Source organism: Cyclopterus lumpus, chromosome 7 (genome assembly GCF_009769545.1).
Source record: "Cyclopterus lumpus isolate fCycLum1 chromosome 7, fCycLum1.pri, whole genome shotgun sequence".
NCBI classification, from domain to species: Eukaryota; Metazoa; Chordata; class Actinopteri; order Perciformes; family Cyclopteridae; genus Cyclopterus; species Cyclopterus lumpus.
The window spans coordinates 22,255,576-22,275,060 of NC_046972.1; the positions used below are offsets into that span (position 1 = coordinate 22,255,576).

At 41.8% G+C, this 19,485-nt stretch overlaps 3 protein-coding genes across 8 annotated transcripts; 1 reads left to right on the top strand and 2 right to left on the bottom strand.

Moving 5' to 3' along the window:
* Positions 1-1,133: 1,133 nt before the first annotated feature.
* On the bottom strand, positions 1,134-4,089 carry mrps25 (mitochondrial ribosomal protein S25). The gene is made up of 4 exons (XM_034538011.1): positions 3,889-4,089; positions 2,778-2,884; positions 2,395-2,482; positions 1,134-1,630 (listed from the first exon to the last, which is right to left on the bottom strand). Exons 1-4 carry the CDS (start codon positions 4,020-4,022, stop codon positions 1,444-1,446), a joined length of 516 nt encoding a protein of 171 aa, XP_034393902.1. The 5' UTR covers positions 4,023-4,089; the 3' UTR covers positions 1,134-1,443.
* Positions 4,079-15,161, bottom strand: nr2c2 (nuclear receptor subfamily 2, group C, member 2). 6 transcript variants are annotated; one of them, XM_034537916.1, is made up of 16 exons: positions 14,978-15,161; positions 13,188-13,272; positions 12,869-12,964; positions 12,435-12,635; positions 12,140-12,245; positions 11,843-12,022; positions 11,450-11,606; positions 11,257-11,347; positions 10,470-10,615; positions 10,123-10,300; positions 9,868-9,989; positions 9,629-9,768; positions 8,693-8,830; positions 8,486-8,591; positions 7,609-7,832; positions 4,079-4,093 (listed from the first exon to the last, which is right to left on the bottom strand). In XM_034537916.1, exons 2-15 carry the CDS (start codon positions 13,245-13,247, stop codon positions 7,658-7,660), a joined length of 1,896 nt encoding a protein of 631 aa, XP_034393807.1. In that variant the 5' UTR covers positions 13,248-13,272; positions 14,978-15,161; the 3' UTR covers positions 4,079-4,093; positions 7,609-7,657. The 6 variants fall into 6 exon arrangements, with proteins under 6 accessions (XP_034393807.1, XP_034393810.1, XP_034393809.1 ...); XM_034537919.1 differs by lacking the exon at positions 4,079-4,093 and having other exon boundaries at positions 6,757-7,662; positions 7,747-7,832; positions 12,869-12,945; XM_034537917.1 differs by lacking the exon at positions 4,079-4,093 and having other exon boundaries at positions 7,555-7,662; positions 7,747-7,832; positions 14,978-15,132.
* A 1,266-nt stretch (positions 15,162-16,427) lies between these two features.
* On the top strand, positions 16,428-19,032 carry b3galt4 (UDP-Gal:betaGlcNAc beta 1,3-galactosyltransferase, polypeptide 4). Its single transcript, XM_034537985.1, has one exon. The coding sequence runs from the start codon at positions 17,058-17,060 to the stop codon at positions 18,171-18,173; it is 1,116 nt and encodes a 371-aa protein (XP_034393876.1). The 5' UTR covers positions 16,428-17,057; the 3' UTR covers positions 18,174-19,032.
* The last annotated feature ends 453 nt before the right edge of the window (positions 19,033-19,485 follow it).

The following is a 19,485-nucleotide window of genomic DNA, read 5'->3' on the forward strand; positions in this document are numbered from 1 at the left end:
ACGGCTCCTTCCTGGAGACACGAAAGGCTTTTAAACAACTTCAGACATTGACGCGTCCCCCCCCCCCCCCCCCCCCCCCCCCCTTTTTTAAAAAAACTTTATTGACATTAGTGCCACCGAGTTTAGTTTACCTCAAAAAGAACCGAAGCGCACATTTACCGCTTCGAAACCGCGACCAAAATAACCATCCGATAATTTAAATCGGGACACAAATACAAATTTCACGACCAGCCTGCGATGATTCGGTAAGTTGGTTATTTATCGAAAAATGTCATCGCGGGGCTTTAAATTATTAAAAAATCCGTCACGTGACTTTTCTCCCCTCGTCACACAGATTGATGCGAGAAATTAACAGAGAAACCCCGTTATGAGACTTTCACTCGTGACTATGATGACGTCATCGTACGCTTTTACTCCGTAATCGTGAACTATGAATAAGTGTTACTGTTCATTTCTGTAAAACTGGATTTAAACGTTAACCCCTCCCTCCCCCCGCCGTCTGCGTGGTCCTACTCGAGCAGATCCAGTCAAGTTATCTTTTATTTTGTGCATCTCGTCTGCGTCACGTTGGCATTTATTTTATTTACAGCATTGAACCAAGTGAACAAAAAGGTTTTCCTTATCGCACTACAGGTACAGGTGTGTGCACTCTGCTTCCTGCTTCCATACATCTGGACTGACGACAAGGAGTCATTCATCATGAACACTATCTTCAAACAAAGGCACTAACACCCCCCTTTTCTAAAGATCATTTAAACGCAGCTTTTTTTAAACAGATTAATTACTCACTACGTTACAGCCAGCAAGTATTACGTCAGGATGGACTTCAGACTAATATCCACGAGAAGATCTGAAGCGTGTGACACTAAAATGTTTTGTGAACGACTCCAGGAGCTTCTTCATGTGTACAAGCGGTTGATTGATTGTTTTTTTTTTTTTTTTTTTTTTTTTTAAAAGGTAATTTGCTAAACTTTTTGATGCACAAACTTCATCTCAGCACCAGAATAAAAAAAAAACAAAAAAAAAAAAACATGGAAAATAAAAGTTGTCTCTGTAAAACGTTTCTCTCTCTTTGTGGTTAATGCCGACTCGAGGTTTACACGGTTTTCCTGACAGCAACACGGGCGGGCAAATCCATTTACATTTTTTATTTGTGCATTTACATTGTTGACACTTTGCTGGATGTGAGGATTCTTCACTGTGTGTGTGTGTGTGTGTGCGCGTATTGGTGGTTTCCTGCTGCTCGGGGGTTCAATGGAGGGTCTCAGTCCAGCCGGCGACGTCCTCACGATGCATCCAGTCACTCGTATCTACAGATACATCTTCTTTTTTTTTGCAATGCACAAAGTCCTTTTTAAAAAAAAAAAAAAAAGTGCAATCGTACAAAATGATGACGCCACGGTCCCGGTGAACGTAGAGTACTCGGCTCTCCTCCTCGGCTTCTCACTCCGCCGCCGCCATCTGGGCTCGATGTTTCCCCGTCATCTCCTTGGGCAGCGGCGTGCTGCCGGGACACGGCACCTGGCCCGCCACCTCGCAGATGCACTCCCTCAGGCAGTACTTCTTGGGCCCGAAGTTGGCGGGGTTGGAGGCCTGCATCTTGGCTCGAGCCTCGGCTTGTAACACTTCTCTGCAGAAGGCATTTTTAAATGTCAGTCGGAAAATCACAAGTGTACTAACTGTGTTTACATTCATTTGTATTTTTTTTGGGGGGGGGGGGCCTGAAAGGACGGGCGACTTGGTGACACTCTTTAGATTTAATGACTTTTGGTGCTTGTGTTGCCATCGACTTTCATTGGAGAAAAAAAAGAGCCGTAAAAATATGGAAAAATGTCCTCTTGCTAGTTTCTCGGGATTACCAACCCAACTTTTTACTGTCGTTAATAACATTAGTTTCCTACTTTGAAGGTACAATCATGGATTGTTTTTGCTGTGATCTTATAACGTCCATCAGAAATGCATTTATTTACTAAATATATATATATTTATATAGCACTTTTCAAGGTACTCAGACACTTTACATAACATTTAGAACATCCTAAAAGTTATACAAAATAACTAAAATTACATATAATTAAATATATTTAATATATAAATATTATATATATATATATATAAATAAATATTATATAAATAAATATATATATATAAATAAATATATATATATAAAAATAAATTATATATATATATATATATATATAAATAAATAAAAATAAATTATATATATATATAAAAATAAATTATATATATATATATATATATAATGAATTGACTTAAATGGCCTCCACAGTCACCACATCTCAATCCAACTGAGCACCTTTGGGACGTGGTGGAACGGCAGATTTGCCCAAAGTAACTACTGATACAGTAACTGTATATTTTAGAATATCTTACTCTGATTTGCCCAAAATCATCTTCACATGTTGTGCAATTTGTTTGTGGTCCTTCCCTTCCGCATCCATCAGAACTTGCTCCCCATCATCTGCAAAGGGGGGGGGAAGAGAGAGAGAGAGAGAGAGAGAGAGAGAGAGAGAGAGAGAGAGAGTATATCAGCCCAGGCTTGATACAACACATAATAATAATAATAATGATGATGTAATATTAATGCAGGTAAACAGAGCGCACACAGTAGAAGTTTTGCCTTCATGGTTTTCTGACAGAAATGTCTTTTTTTTACTTTCATAAAATATCCGGTTTGGGGTTAAAATGAACTTTTCTGGCACAAAGACCCGACGGAAAACGTCTCCGGCGTGCATCAAACAACGAGAATAACTCACCCAGGTAGAACTTCAAGAACGGGGACGGTGTCATATTCTTGAACATCATTATTTGGAGCCACTGGTTTTTGTACTGAATCTGAGGAATATTGAAGAACACAAATTTTCTGCAAAAAAAAACAAAAAAAAGAACAAGTAAACATTTAAGAGCGGCACAAGACAGGTGGTCTGAATTATTTTAACATTTCTTTAAAGTACTTTTTTTCATCCTCTTGGTTCTGACTGGACCAAAGCGCGAGTGTTTAATTTACACTATTACATATTGTTTTATCAATATAAGCAGCAATAGTTATTTTATCTAGTCAAGGAAATTAGAAGTGGCATAAATAAAAGGCTTAAATCTGAAGGTAAAAACTAATTAAACAAAGTGAAGCTGAAATGATTGGCGTATCGATCTATAACTGTCAATAACTGGCATCTATTTTGATTATAAATTAATTGCTTGTGCTAAAAATTCTCTGGTTCCAACTTCTTTAATATCTGAAATGTTCTGAAATAATAAAAAGACATCGACCTGGGTTCCGGAGGAATTGTAATGTGCATTCTTTCACTATTTTATTGACTAAACAATAAAAAGGTTTGGTCAATAATAGAATTATGTGTATAATATTATTGAATATATAAATAAAAAATTATATATACACATATATATATATACTTATTTTTTATTTATATAATATATGTTATATATTATGTGTATAATATTATTATTATTAGTTTCATTAAAATGTGTATATATATATATACACATATACACACACACACATTTTAATGAAACTAATAATAATATTATACACATAATTATATTATTGACCAAACCTTTATTTATTATTATTATTGACCGAACATAATATATATATATATATATATATATATAAATAAAACAGTTAATATAAATACAGAAGAAATTAAAACAAGTTAACATTAATACTGGTACAATCTTCTAAACCGAGGAGCAACCACATTGAGTGTTTTTGTCTCCAGCGACCAACTAGCCTTTTAGAGAATAATCTGCATAAATATATAATAATAATCACACTTTTCGCTAGCTTGAATGCACCATGTGTGTGTGTGTGTGTGTGTGTGTGTGTGCGTGTGTTCTGCCTCTGACCTTGCGCCGTCGCTGAGCTCTCCGTGCGTGTTGTAGTTCACCGTCATGACCTTCACTCGGTTCTTGAAGACGATGTCTCCCTTCTGGAGGTACTCCAGGGTCCTCCTGATGGGAAACCGACCTTTCATCGGCATCTCGGCGTCCTTTGAGTCCGCGTTCACAACACCACAACACCACCGGAGGCCAGCACGGGGAGAGGCGCGTTCTGATGACGTCATGTGAGCGACCCCGGAGGTTGGGAGGGTTTTTTAATTTTTATTTGACAAAGTATAAACTAAACAAGGCATACTTACATGTATTATTATTGATACAAAATAATAATAATAAAAACATAATTAATTTACCAAAAATATATATTCTAACCAAAAATGTACCTTATAAACAAAAACCTTTCCCTTCTTTATTTATCATATTTACCAGTGTAACATTGTGAAGAATTGTAAAAAAAAAAAAAAAAAAAAAGAAACAAAACAAAATTATGAATATATCATATTTAATTAATATAAATAGTAAAAAAAAATTATAATAAAAAAAAAAGGCCAATTTGTACTTTTTACTTCTATTTTATTTAAAAAGCTTGAAATAGTTTGTTGTTGTTTTCTTTCTCTTCTTTATTGAACGGCACATTTACAAACAGCAAGGCAAGTTAAACATAAATCCTTGTGCCCGAGTAAAAAAAAAAAATCAACCCAAAAAGGATAAGAAAATAAATTACATAGACATAAATAATACACAATACACACTTGAATAAATTAATTCCATTTAAATCAAATTGTATAATTTACATTACTCTGTAATGGGCACATTTGGATAATTCCAAGTCACTTTTTAAATTAAATTCTATTAGCGTAAACCCAATTTTCTCAAACATCTGACATAGTGAATACTCTTATAAATAATAAACAAAATCTCATTTTATGAATGGAGATTATTGAATGTACATTCCTGGATGTGCAGCGAGTCCTTTTGAGAGACTGAGGCTCAGTTTCCACACTGCACATTAATTACATTATTTTTTTTGTGGTGCGTAAAGCTATATATTTACATGGGAGGGGATCCTGAAATAGATCTCACGGGTGTCGTAGCTTCACTTTAGCTTTAATAAACCGGTTTTAACCACCGCTCAGACGTTTCCAGCATGAAGAGACTCAGTCGTGTCGTATTTCATACTTAATCGTTTATTTCTTTAAATGGCGTGCGGCCTCGGAGAAGCCAGCCTCGGAGACTGGAATGCCGATACAGGAGCCCCGAGTCGTTTATTACATCTCGTTTTTTATATCTTTCGTCGGTGTGAGGTAGAAATGTGGGGGTCGTGACAAAAAACATGAATGTTGTTTCTCGATTCCCGACGCTTGAAGAAACGCGTCGTACGCGAGCAGAAAACCAAAAGTACATTTACATCGTATAAAAAAAAAAATAAAAAAAAACACATAGGATGCTAAATCCACAAAGCTGACGCCTCCTGCTCTAATATCCACTAACGTGTTAGCTGCTTCATGGTTAATATTTTTTAAAAGCCACGACATTTAAATAAACATTTTTTGTTTTTTTCATACTGCATTTAATAAAATGCACTTTTAAGCAACTTCTTCATGCATTGCAATGCACTATAAAAAATTGATAACGACGCTCCTTATTGGGGCAGACGGCGACAAGATTATAAAACCCGGCTTTAAAAACATCATGCACTCATTTTAATGAAACTACATGTACAAAGGTTATTTCACAACAGTGCCTTTTTACAAACAAACAGTCCGTGTGGGTTTGAAACTCCCCCAAAATATTACAAGTGACATATATTTCACGAGACATAATCCTTGTTGACGTCTTTACATTCCCGTCATCATTCATGTTGCTGCGGATGCGTATTCTGGAACCGTTAAGCCGATGCCCGTCTCCATAGAAACCCTTTTTTTTCTCTTTTCTTTTTTTTTTTTAAAGACATCGACGCTTCCCTAAAGAGAATCGCGTTTGTTTGTTTTTTAAATCGGGGAAACCTGCCCAAAAAGTACTTTAAGTACACTTAGTATGCAACGAGCAAATTTGTTCACAAGAAAGTAAAAGTTTTTTTAGAAAACACACAAGACACTAAGTTTTAGTCAGCATGAACACAAACAGCTGATTGATGTGCACAAACACAAGTACAAAATCTGTAGCACGGCTACACAGAAGCAACATTTCTGAAACCCAAAATCTTTTAAGATAATCTAGTTCCTCAAGAGAAATAAACGCCATGGATAAATACACGATATATAAAATGCGTCCAGAAGGAAATAAACATATAATTGATTGTCGTAAAATGGAAAGTGATGAGGCGATTGCACAGGTTATATTAACAACATATCCATGATAATAATCCAGACATAAATGTACCTAAACATGAAAACAAACCCAAAAACAAAATCTGAGATGTCATTCAGTATATATATATATATATATATATATATATATATATATATATATATATATAATAATTATATATATATGTATACATATATATTTAATAAATATATATATATATATATATATATATATATATATATATATATATATATATATATATAGAGAGAGAGAGAGAGAGAAAGAGAGAGATATTTAATGTGTATATATATTTAATAATTATATATGTATATATATATATATATATATATATTTAATAATTATATATACATATATATTTAATAATTACATATATATATAATAATTATATATATATATATATTTAATAATTACATATATATTTAATAATTATATATATATTTAATAATTATATATATATTTTATGTATATATATTTAATAATTATATATATATATATATATATATATATATATATATATATATATATATATTTTATAGACGTGGTCAGTTTAACTGGCTAATTTGGCTGATTTAGTTAAAGTGAAACTGAATGAAATGGGATGTCGGCCATGTTGTAATGCACTGTGTGGTAGAAAAAATGCCATGAAAGCCAGCCGTGTTGAATACAGATTAAGAATTCAATTAGTTGAGGTTCGAGATTGTTTTTGTACCTGATTGGAGTTCTCATTCCAACTATTATTTAAATGTGATTTATATGTATTTAAAAAGTTAAGAACTGTACATTGATGTCTCGCACCTTCCAGTCTCAGAACTGAAGAGAGAGATTATTATTATTCTGAAGCCATTCTGTGAAAGCCTGAATTCTCTATTTCAACGGCCCCCTTAAACACCTGTTTGTAACGCGCCAATGTTCCCAAATACAAAACACAAAACAAATACTTTACAGCTTTTAAAGTACACTTGAAAAGTAAGTACCGAGATTTACTTTAATCTTCAAGACTTTACAAAGATGAAACGTCACTTCCACGAGGGGAAGGTGTCCATTTTAAACTCGTTGATGCAGCTCCTCTGTTCTCCGCAAGCTGAGGCTAAATGATCGACGTGGGGAGTCTTGGAAAAAAGACTGAAACCGTCTTGAAAAGGCTTATTTTGCATTCACACGCAATTAGCTTGAAGTGCCGTTAAGACGTTTAAAAAGGAGATGAGCGCAGCTGCAGAGGATTCCTTTACCAGAAGTTCAAGACTACCAGAGAACATCCCGTTTTTTCTTAATCTACCGATGGATTCCTGAACGACTTTGCACCATGCATTGTTTTTTTAAAAAGAAGCGTGGGGGCCGCCGCGAGGGTTTCGGCCCGGCGTTCCGCGGTAAAAAGAAAAAAACCACGAAGAAGAGTACCTGAAGTGGAGACTCGCTCATCTTTCATGCTGGAGCGATGCGGGGGGCGTCATTCTGCAGGGTCAGAGTCCTGGCTGTTATACTCAGCCGTCTCCATCTTGAGGATGTAAGGAATGATGCTGTCGATGGACACGTTACCTATCAAGCCGGTGAAGAAGAGCTCCTCCGTGACGCCCGAGTTCATGAGGCGCAGGGCCGGCAGACGAGTGAGGATACGGGTCAACCTGGGGAAAGTCACGCAGAGTCGGATTGGTTTCTTTTTCTTTTGCAGGTAATGGGGGTTTTTTTTCCCCCGTATAAGCGCGGTAAGGTTCTCGCTCCTTTTCCAGGACTTGTTCGGTGATGTTCTAGTATGACAGACGGGAGTCGCCCCGCAGAATTAATAAGTTCCTCTCTGTGGAAGTCTGATTTAACATCCTGTGCTCTTCTGTCCTTATACTGACTGGGTTTTTCCTTCTTCTTTATAATCTTCACTGAGGATCGTTAGTCATTGAATTGTTCTTTGTGTAATTTGATGTTTTTTCTAGACAAAACACTGTTTTGTTTTTTTAATTAGACATGTATTTTTAAAGCACTAATTAATTAAATGTATTATTATTTTTCCCATTGTGTGGTTTATTTTATTTTTGTCTGACAAACCTACATTTTGTATCTATGTATAATGTTATTATGCCTAAATTAATACAAATTTAAGTGACCAAAAAAATTTGTCAAGAAAAAGAACCAAGTGTTTATGAGTAATAGCTTCTTATAGTAATAAAATCTTAATTCTAACGTTTTAAAAGCTATTATTTAAAAAAAGATATATATATATATATATTATTCAAAATAAATGGGGAGGCTGAGCTGACGGGTTAGACTGGAGGAGGTAACGTACCTGTAGGTGTCTTCTGGGTAGGTTTTCTGTACGTAGTCCTGCAGCTCCATCAAGGCTTTCTCCTGGAACTTCTCAATCTGCCCACTGCTGTCCACACCGGGGTGATCTGCCAAACACACACACACACACACACACAGGTCATTCATTCAAATAATAAACTTCTGTAAACTACTGTGTCATCAACTCGGTCAAGAGAAGCAGACTCACCCGGGCTGAACAACACGACTGCTTTCAGGTAGGCGTATTCGTAGCTGTCCGTCTCCAACCTCGTCATGCTGTTGCAGAACTCCTGGAACTTCCAAATGTGCTCCATCACCTGCTTCACCCTCTCCCCCGAAAGCTTGTCTGAGGGAGAAGAAAATGTTTTGAGGTACTAAGATTTTAAATTGTAAAGCTTTATCCAACCAGGAAAGTCACTTCACCAAACCGGAATCACCGCCTCCGGGTTTTTTATCCTATCAGACCGCGCAGGCTGTATTGTAAGAAGTGGACGTCGTCACGGTGACGTCACCTGATGGTTCGTGGACCGACGTTTTGAAGCCTCAAGTTCATCATTTTGACCGTCGGCCATCTTGGCTTTTTGCAACCAATGAAAAAGGAAGTTACTATATTTAGAATGCGGAAGAGTGTCATAGAGACGCCGTGTACGGCTCTGGTAGCGGCAGCGACCTGTCAATCACACTAAGCCCCGCCCTATAGCATACTTTTTGACTCTAAATGGACCATCATTTATTAAATGAACATCACGGTGTATTGAAGAAGACTTGAGACCATAAACTCATGTTTACTGAGTCATTTTCTCATAGATTTCCATACTTTTGTTGTTTTTTTTGCATGAAAATGAGCCGATCACCGTCAAAGATTTCCCCATCACTCTTAACAAATGACAGATTTTGTCACGTTGCAGTTGCCTTCATCTTCCTCATCTTACATCTAGATTCAATCTGTTGTATGTTGAGCCATCATGAATTACACATTGACAATGACAGCTGGCAGCTCTTCTATGCTTTGGGTCTAGTTTTTCATGATAACCCCCCCCCCCCCCCAAAAAAAAACTAAATAAAATCACATTTCTCAACTCCCGTTTCAAGTGCGTGTGTGTGTGTCCTACTGAGAAGTGTCGGCGAGGCCTGTGGTCCATACCGTCCTGGATGCCGCTCTGGAGGTGGTTGATGATGGCAGCGAGGATGGTGGACAGGTTCATCTCGTGAGCGCACTGAGCCAGACCCAGAGTGAACAGCTCGTTCCAGCAGGCTCGCACCAAACTGGTGTTCGCCTCCTGGCTTGAGGCGGAAAAAAAAAAGAGATACACGTGTGAGCACGTAGACGGACGGCGGCGTTGCTCTATGATTGAAGTCTCCCTGTGTCAAATGCAGTCTTACCCAAGAGCTGAGAAGGCAGAGATGGACCGCGCCCAGTGCATGGAGAGAAACAGCAGCCTGGATGCCGACTCACAGATGTAGTGAACGTTCAGATACTCGGGAATGGGGCTGGGCATGGTCAGCTAGGCGAGGGGGAAAAGACCAAAAAAAAGACATAGGAGAGAAAATTATATTTAAAAATAATAATATCCCGAAATAATAAATAACAAACGTGTGAGTTATTTAACAACAGTTGTATGAGTTGACTCCACCCACCTTAAAGCCGACATGGCTGTCTGTGAGCAGCGGTCCCTCCACCTCAATGATGGGGGTCTCCTGGTCTCGACCAATCAGCTGGATGGTTGTTCCACTGACACACTGCGGCTTCTCGGCCAGACTCTGTCCCACACCTGCTTCCTGGGGGTTGAAAACTTTGGCCAGGGTGTCAAAGGCACTGTAAGAACACACACACAAAAAACGCACACACCTTTTAAATTACCCGCTTTGACAAAAACTCTTGTTGTCTAAAATTATATTTTTGCTCTATTTGACATAATCTGCTTCCAAAGAGGCCACTAGCTCGACACACGGTGCCGAGGCCGACCAAGAAGAGGCTCACTGACCGTGTTATCTCGCTGGCAGATTGCTCCTCGTGCTGGCTGTCTGAGGTATCGCCATTGTTGAGATTCTCTCTTAGTGAGTCGCTCAGGTTGGCCAGTGATGTCACCACATTGGCCAGTGTCCCCAAGTCCCCCTGGCCAGGGTCCATCTGGAGACAAATGCAGATTATTTAAAGTACGTCAGCTGAACCGGAAAGCACCGTAGACACGCAATAGGTGATCCTGAACTGGAGTAAAATCATTTTTAAAACAAAGTGTGTTGCCTGCAATGACAGATGCTTCTTAAAGCGTATTAAAAGTGCAGTCGCTGTATGTACAGATTAACCCATGTTATCCTGGAATTTGCCGCCTGTCTGACATGTTGAGCAGTTCCACGGTTTCCCTCATGGATGCCGTCTAAAGATCCCTTATAAACGTTAGGGGACCTTATTTTATCATCACTGTCGTCTTGACTCGGACTGCTGTGATATAGAACCGAGGAGCAGACTGTCGGCATTCTTACAGCCATCTGCAGCTCCACATTTAGCTGTTTTTTCTTCACACTTTCTGTTCATCGTAGGATTGTGAGTAATGCTGCGTGAGTGTAAACTTAAAACGTGCATGCTCTGGCAGAAAGAGATTACAACGTGTGTAGTGGGAGTTAATACACAGTGCATGATGAATAAAAACAGGTTCACAGATTATATTTAGTTGACCCCATAACACTTTAAAAGCACCAGATAAAACTAGCCCACGCGGCACAATGCAAGAACATCGACAGATCAGACAGTTATATCTCTAACAGCTGTACCTTTGAGTCGATGGCCAGCAGCAAAGTTCCATCACTCTGGATGACAGGCTGCTGGATATTAACCAGCATGCCCTGGTCCAGCAGGCTGGACCTGCACATGACACAGAGCATCATCAAAAAAAAACATCATCAACACCATGAGCCCGCTGAGAGACGGAAACGAGGTGTGTCTGCAGGTCCGAGTCCCACTGACCTGGAGCCGTCCGTCTCCGTGTCGGAGATGAAGGTCGGCGTGGCGATGAGAGGACTGTTCAGGTCCTTGCGGATGTAGATCTTTTGGGTGGAGGCAGCGGAGTTGGCGTGCCTCTCTCTGGGCACTACGTCGATGGGCTTTCTCTCACTCTGGACAGCTGAGAATAAACAAAGAGAAACAGTTATGACTGCTGTTCCCGTCGATGGCTGGCGATAAAATAACGACCCCCCCGTGCGCTTAGTAAATGAACATTAGGACTACTTTTGGAGTTGGAACTGAATGTTTCTTTACATTTCAAGACCTGCAGATACTTTGATAATACCTGATTTGTTTCTGGCTCTTTTTTGTCTACATGTTATTGTAGGGGTGTCCTGGATTTTGATGCAAACTCACAGTCAGTCTTCATCCCCATGTTAAGGCATTTATTCAACCGACAGAACTGGCAGCGATTGCGGTGGTGTTTGTTGATGACGCAGTCCTGTTTGCTGCGGCAGCTGTAGGTCAAGTGCTTCCTCACGCTCCGCTTGAAGAAGCCTTTGCAGCCCTCACAGCTGACCGCGCCGTAGTGACGCCCTGAACAGAAGGCGTGAGGTCGACGAGCGTCAGATATGGCATCCGGATACACGAGCCAAAAAGGTAAACACACAGATCCTCACATCAACAGGTGATGCAACTGTGAGCTTTTAGTACCTGAAGCCTTGTCCCCACACACCACGCAGTACTCCACTGGCTGCGGTCGGCTCAAGTCCCCTGATTGCCCTAACAACCGTTCCATCGACACCGGATCCGTGACGATCTAAAAAAAAAAGGCAAAAGTCAAATACAGGCCATTAATCTTGTGTTTCATCTTAACTCAATGTCAAAATCACTCTTACTCTTACAACAATGTTGGAAAATTATAACAAATATCGAAACCAAGATGTTGCCGATAGGATCATCGATATGTAGGGACGTAGGGACATTACGGGGGGGGGGGGGGCTGTACCTGTATCCTTCCTGGCATCAGGCTGTCTGCAGCAGTGAAGATGAGCTGCTTGGCGTTGTGGCTGTCCGGCGAGGCCAGGATGACCTTGCCTGCACCCGAGCTGTCGGCCGCAGTCAGGATGAACTGCTGTTTGGAAACGCTGGACGGCTTCATCGACGTCACGATCTGGATCTTCTGACCCGTCTGCTGGTCGGTTACAATCTGAGGGGCGTTGGAAGAAGGGAGATGGTGAGAGAGAGAGAGAGAGAGAGAGGGAGGGAGAGGGAGAGGTGGGAAGGAACGAGCACCAACATGGGGGGGGTCGGGGTTAAAAAAAAAAAAGGCGAGGATGACATTGTGAAGACGGAAGAGGGTGGAAGAGATACGTCACACGCCGGGACATCAACCTGCCCGTCAGTGTCCCATTCTCTGAAGCCAACTAACGCGGCCGTTACCTGTATTCGCTGTGGCGTTGCAGCAGGCTCAGTGGAGATGACATGAAAGCGCTGCGGAGACTCGCTCATCGTGGACTCTGAAGGAGAGGATGACACCTACAATTTGAAACACACTTTAAACACGCTTAAACACACGCAACTTCTAATTAACAAGCCTGCAACACACGTCTATTTTACTTGAGTCTGTGCAAGGCTTAGACATTTTATTATACGATAACACTGAACTGTCTGGAGAACTTGTGGATAGAAGGTTTGTCTTTGTGTGGGACAACTCGGACATCAAACAGTATATCACGAACATCTCCCTCAGCACGCTCACCTCTGCCTCGTGCTCAGAGTCCACTTTCTGCTGAGAGAGCAGATTGAGGTTGGTCGTCATGGTGATGTAAGGTCATTGGCGAGGTCTGTTTGGAAAGATGCCACAGATAATCAACCACAAAAGGTGCAAAACTGTCACAGAGGAGCGGGGCCGACGCCACGAAGGCTTTATGAATATAACGCTGCGCTTGCGGATCACAGAGGATACGCGACGATGATGTTGATTGAAATCTTCTCGATGATTTTGAGGGGATGTTCTGGCTGATTTATGCGACTTAGCAGCTGAAGCGTAGACATTTGTCGCTGGATTACAGTTTTTCTCCATTGGTTTTGACACCATAACTCCAGACCGCAAAAACAATATGGAACATCAAGTTTGCACATGCCATCATATAATTAACAAATATATTGTGTCATTAACATCAGGTTTTCTTTTATTCTTCCACATCTAACCTACTTTAATATTCTACCTTAGGCACGACTGCAAGGACGTCCCCTCAAGTCGAGTCTGTGATCTCTTAAATCCGAACTAGACATGAGGTTTGAGAGACCGTTGATAACCGGATTACACTACAGTCTGATGGACCCTCACGTTGTCCAGTGTGACCTTGTGGCAAAAGACTGCGAAACATGTTTTGTGTATTTAATAGTTGGGTAAAAAGCAAAAAAAAGAACTGCCAGAAAAGCACCACAAATTATCAAAAGCTAAGTGTTGTGATCAGAAGTGCATCAAAACACTGTGATAAAGCATTATCCAAAGATTGATACTATTTAAATGCGTATGTATACACCAAATGGTATATGTTTGTGTGGGTACATCTTTGCACTATTGCTTTGTTAGTGCATTTAATATTATTCTATTTTTTAAATAGATATATTGTGCATTTCCATATTTAATATTGCTTTACTTGTATGTATAAAGGCTGCAGTAATTATCTATCTTTAAGGGCCATGGGTGCATCCCATACAGTCTATTTATGTTTTCCAAAGCCTATAAAACTGCATACCAAATGGGAGTGACAATGCATTGTGCATCTTCTTTGGCATAATTAAGTGATGGCATATACTCCTTGCGCAGTGGTTCAATCTTTTTTTTTATTATTCTTTTTTTTGGGGGGGTAATTATCATTAAAAAAAACACAATTTGACAGCATAAGTGAAAACTGATTGATGTGCCTGCAGTTATACGCTCAGACCCCAAAAGGGGTGGAACACGCTGCGTCGTATTCTGTACCGATTGGCCCAACAGAGTGTCCGTCAACGCCCCTCCCCCGCCCCCCTCCAACGAACGAACAAAATGGACAATCTGGCCGGCAGCCAATAACACCGGAGAGATAAATCTTATATGATAAATATATTGGGAGCAAAAAAAATTTTTACATACTGTTGGCATCCTGGAAGTAAATGTAAAAAAAAAAAATTAAAAAATACCAACTTTGTTGAATAAATTAATTGTCACTTCAACACACTTTATGCGCCCCGAAGAAGGTAAAAGGGTCGAGTTCATCTTCCACTACGTTGGCTAACCGTTTTATACCAACTGCCTCGTCACGAGCCACCGCAATCAACGGCTGTAGCGCGAGCCGACTTGCACACGTCCCTTCCGTCGAGACTCCCACCCGACCCTCGCGCTGCCGGAGTCGGGCTGTCGGGAGTCGGGCAGGAAGGGGAGCTCCGCATCGGCTAGCTTTAGCAAAAAGAGCTAGCAGAGGAGAATTAGCTGCGCTCTTTTCATCATCCGGTATATCACGGAGAGCTTTCTACGGTTTTCAACCCGGGACCGAGACTTACCTCCGGGAGACGGTGGACACGGATGTTGGGGCTCTCCGCTATTTTATAAAAATATTTGTTTTGGTTTTCTTCTGTTAAAGGTCATAGTTCGTGACCCCCGCACCGCCAGCGCGTTGATGATGGGTTTTTTTCCTCCTTTTTTTTTTTCTTCTCCTCCTTCCTCTCGCATCCCCGCGCGCCTCCAACAACCCCCCCTCCCAACCTGGGCACGAGCCAGACTAGGATGACGTCACCGTGTCTGAACGTCTGTCGACTTTGTTGTAAAATGCGTTATAAAATTATCATAAAATAAAAAGTATAGCCTACTTACTATTAGAGAATTGGTATTTAAGAGCTCGGATAATTTTAAATATATTATTATATTGTTATGTCTTCAAATTTCACTTTTTAATTGTTTTTGTTTACCTTTTGAAGAAGGACTTTTTCTGTACAGTTATTATATTGTGTATTTCTATAATAATAATAATAATACAAATGTAATTACCAGGACAGAAATATGGTTGATACATGTTTCTAAATACAGGGGATTCAATCCAAGCAATGTACAGTACAATAAAAACACATTCATCAGTTCCCCGCACCTTTATTAATACAAGCCCTAATTTGAGATAATTTACAATTAATTTACAAGACATTTGCCCAATTATGCCACAACAACAACCACGACCGACAAACTACTGTGTATCCTGCCATGCCGTTTATCAAGACACAGATAAGTGTAATATAATATTACAAACACACACAGTATTTCATATTATCAATGTGTGTGCCAGTATAAGAAGAAAAAGACATGGTAATACTTTTATCTGTGCATTTTAAATGTTAAGAGACCACACATGCAATCTGGTTACAAAATCAGTGTAAATATTATTATTTTTATGACGTAGACATGTATGTATTTTCTTTGTGGAAACACACATCGGACACAAATCATTGCACAAAGCGGAGTATTTTACCCCGTCAATTTACTATATTAAGTCCCCAATACTTTATTTATATGTGGAAAAAACTGCTTACCTATTTATCTCAAGATTTGCAACGGATCTTGTGTATTTAAAGAAATTGTGATAGTGTGGTTGTGTGAACGACACTGTCCCCGTCAACAACTTCTCCAAATAACATACCGAATAAACAAATGACTCATATTTCCACGTCTATTGCTTTATTTCTATGTGTGTAGAGAGTCACTTCCTATGCTCCTGCATTTACATGACTGTCTCTCATATTGTATAGAAGAATTAGGACTTCATGGTCCAACCTCAGCAAACATAAAGTACCCCTGAATGACCACCAGGTGTCGCCCTGCGCCACCAGGTGTGATATTACTGAACGAGCAGCAGAACAATAAGCGCACGTTGGATATTCACACCTATTCTTAGCCGTGATGGCAAATAATCCTAATACAATTAAAATAAATCTCAGTTGGTCTTTACTCCTCCTCCACCCACACACACCGGTTCATCGATCATTTACAAGGTCCATCCCTGTGTACAATATGTGCGTCGCCATTATTTGCTCGTGCACGTTGCAGCTTTATATCGGAATCTGAGGCTTTCAGTGCAATAAGGTTTCACATCCATGAATTGCTATTTTTAAGCCAAACAGTAATGTAATCTATATGCCTCTATGAGAAAACCGGAAAACAACTGCGCGTGCCTGTGCGTTTTTTGGCACATCTCTCTCTCTTTTTTTTTTTTTTTGTATCTTCCTCTTCTGATGTCGCAATCGACCTCTGAGTAGCTCCAGGCGGTGCATCGTGAAGAATCAGGGCAGAGGGAGCTCCGGGGCTGCGGCCGAATCGACCGTTTCATGTGCGCAGCTGCACGCAAAGGGGACCGAGAGCTGCAGCATCAACACCACCAGAGAGCACCAGCTTCTTTTACCGCATCCTCCACCGGGACGCTGCTCCATCCAGGCTGCCGCTACTGCTGCGGCGCGTTACCCGCAAGAGGAGCCACCACGGAGACCAAGAGCTTGGAGTGATGGTGCCGGGATTTTAACCGTGGGGGGGGGGGGGGACATTGAGACAAGGGCGAGTTGTAGCCTCTCATAGCGGACTGCGGCGGTCTTTCGGTCGGTCATGGTCGGACGCGGACTCTGGGTATGTAAGCCCCGGTTTGGCAAGCGAGGCAGCCGGCTCGGCGTTCTTCCCTATCTGTGCGCGGCGGCGGCGACCGCGGCCCTGCTGGCGCTGCTCTTCGTGGACCTCATCGAGTCATGGGTCACCTCCATCGGCATGAACACGGCGGTGGAGCCGCACGCGGGCATCATCCCCCCGCAGAGCGTGCCCCCGACCCGGCCCGAGGAGTTCCTGCTCATGCCCAGCCCGCTCGTGTGCCAGCGTGCCAAGCCTTACCTCATCACCATGGTCATCTCGGCGCCGGCCAACCAGAGGGCGCGCCAGGCCGTCAGGGACACCTGGGGAGGGGAGGTGGAGGTGAGGGGCCTGCGGGTCATGACCCTCTTCATGGTGGGCGTGGCGTCTGACCCCGGCCTGGCCAAGCTGCTGATAGAGGAGGCCAGGGAGCGAGGGGACCTGATCCAGGGCCGTTTTCTGGACTCCTACTCCAACCTCACCTTGAAGACCCTGTCCATGCTGGGCTGGGCCCGCCGCTTCTGCCCCCAGGCTCACTTCATGGCCAAAGTGGACGACGACGTCCTGTTCAACCCCAGCGCCCTCCTGCACTTCCTGAACAAGAGCCGGAACCCCTACGAACAGGGCGACCTGTACCTGGGCAGGGTGCACCTCCACGTGGCCCCGGACCGCGACCCGGAGAGCAAGCACTACCTCCCCTCGGGGGCCTACCCTCCCTCGGTGTTCCCGGACTATTGCAGCGGCACAGCCTACGTGTTGTCCCGCTCCGCGTTGCTGAAGATCTCCCTGGCGGCCTCCGCGTCGCCCCTGTCCACGCCTCTGCCCCCCGAGGACGTGTTCGTCGGCCTGTGCGCACGGACCGCCGGCGTGCTGCCCTCGCACTGCCCTCTCTTCTCCGGGGGCCCCGGCGTGCCGTACGGCCGCTGCTGCTACCAGGCCATGGTGTCCGTCCACCACGTCCCGCCCAGGGAGATGCTGCACTACTGGGCCGGCGTGCACACGTCGCTGCCTTGCTCCTGGCTGAGTCTGCGCGCCTCTCTGGGGCTCTGCAAGGTCAGGGCCATGCTGGGGAGCGCTCTGGGCCTGGAGCAGGGCTTGTGATGGGGGGGGTGCGGGGGGGGGGGGGAGACCTGGACTCACTGGGGGAGAGGGGGGGGGGCAGTGCCTTGCTTCAAATACTGTGAACGGCACAAGTGCTCTTCAGGCTGTAAAATGTCCCTTTATTTCATTAGAGCTTTATTTTTTTATAATATTTATTCAGCTTTTTTTCCTTTCTTTTTTTGTGTGCAGAAAATACGGTTATGTGAAGAATGATCAGGGTAGTCTTTATTACACCGACACATGTTGTAGACGTAGATCAACATCAGCCACTGATGAGGACCACACACCTCATGTAACACCTGCAGCCCGTCGCCACGCAGGTGGTACATGAGTCTAGATGCGAGTCCATTAAGACGCCCTAAAGTGCACGATGCTCCAAATAGTACAAAAACAACAGGCTTCATACACCCAGTAGGGAGGAATAATACATGTAAAATATTCGCAGAAACCTTTTAATGTTCAAAACAGAAAAGGAACTTTTAAGCATTGTGTGTTTTTTCCTCCTGTAAGAATAACGTTAAGTGCAGAATATGGGAGAAAGTTCTTCCCATATTCTGAGGCTCGGATTAAAATACACAACTGATGTGACGCACAGCTAGAACCCTATACCGAGTAGTATTTATGATCTATTTATGCCCTTCCTCTGTACTAGTTACACATTAAGTAGAGTGGCAAATGACACGAGAGCGTATTCTAAAAAAAGAAAAAGAGTGCACAATGTGTCAGGCTAAGTAATGCCTCGGGCTGTGTCTGCACACACACACACACGCACACACACACACACAATGTGCAGAGAGACATGTTTGAATATGTTTGAATCAAATGCGGTCACAAATAAAACGCTCTGTATCATATAGGATCAGTTTGCCCGATGTCCTTTATGTGTGTGATGGTTTTTTTGCATTCAGGTTTTCTTTGTTTCACCATTTCAGTACATTTTTTGGATTATCATCAACTGAATAGCAGCTGCACGGCGAGTCAGAAGGCCACACGTGATACGGCATGTAGCGTTTTATTACAGCATAAAGAGGATGTGGGTGACTTGCAGTGCTCCTTTGCACAACACATTCCGGAAGTTCAACCCACGTCGAACAATAATTTTTTTATTCATCTTATTATAAATAATGTGCCGTTTGTCAATCTTTATTGGTTTGTTTGTCAGTTGCCTGCTCTGCCAAATAATTAAACTATATGGCTCTCAAAAGAAAGAAAAGGAAGTACATTATGACCGCCAAGTCTCTTTATAGTTACTAGAGATAAACCAATAAACCAGTTTAACGGGAACAATGTACGCATTTATTATTGATTAACT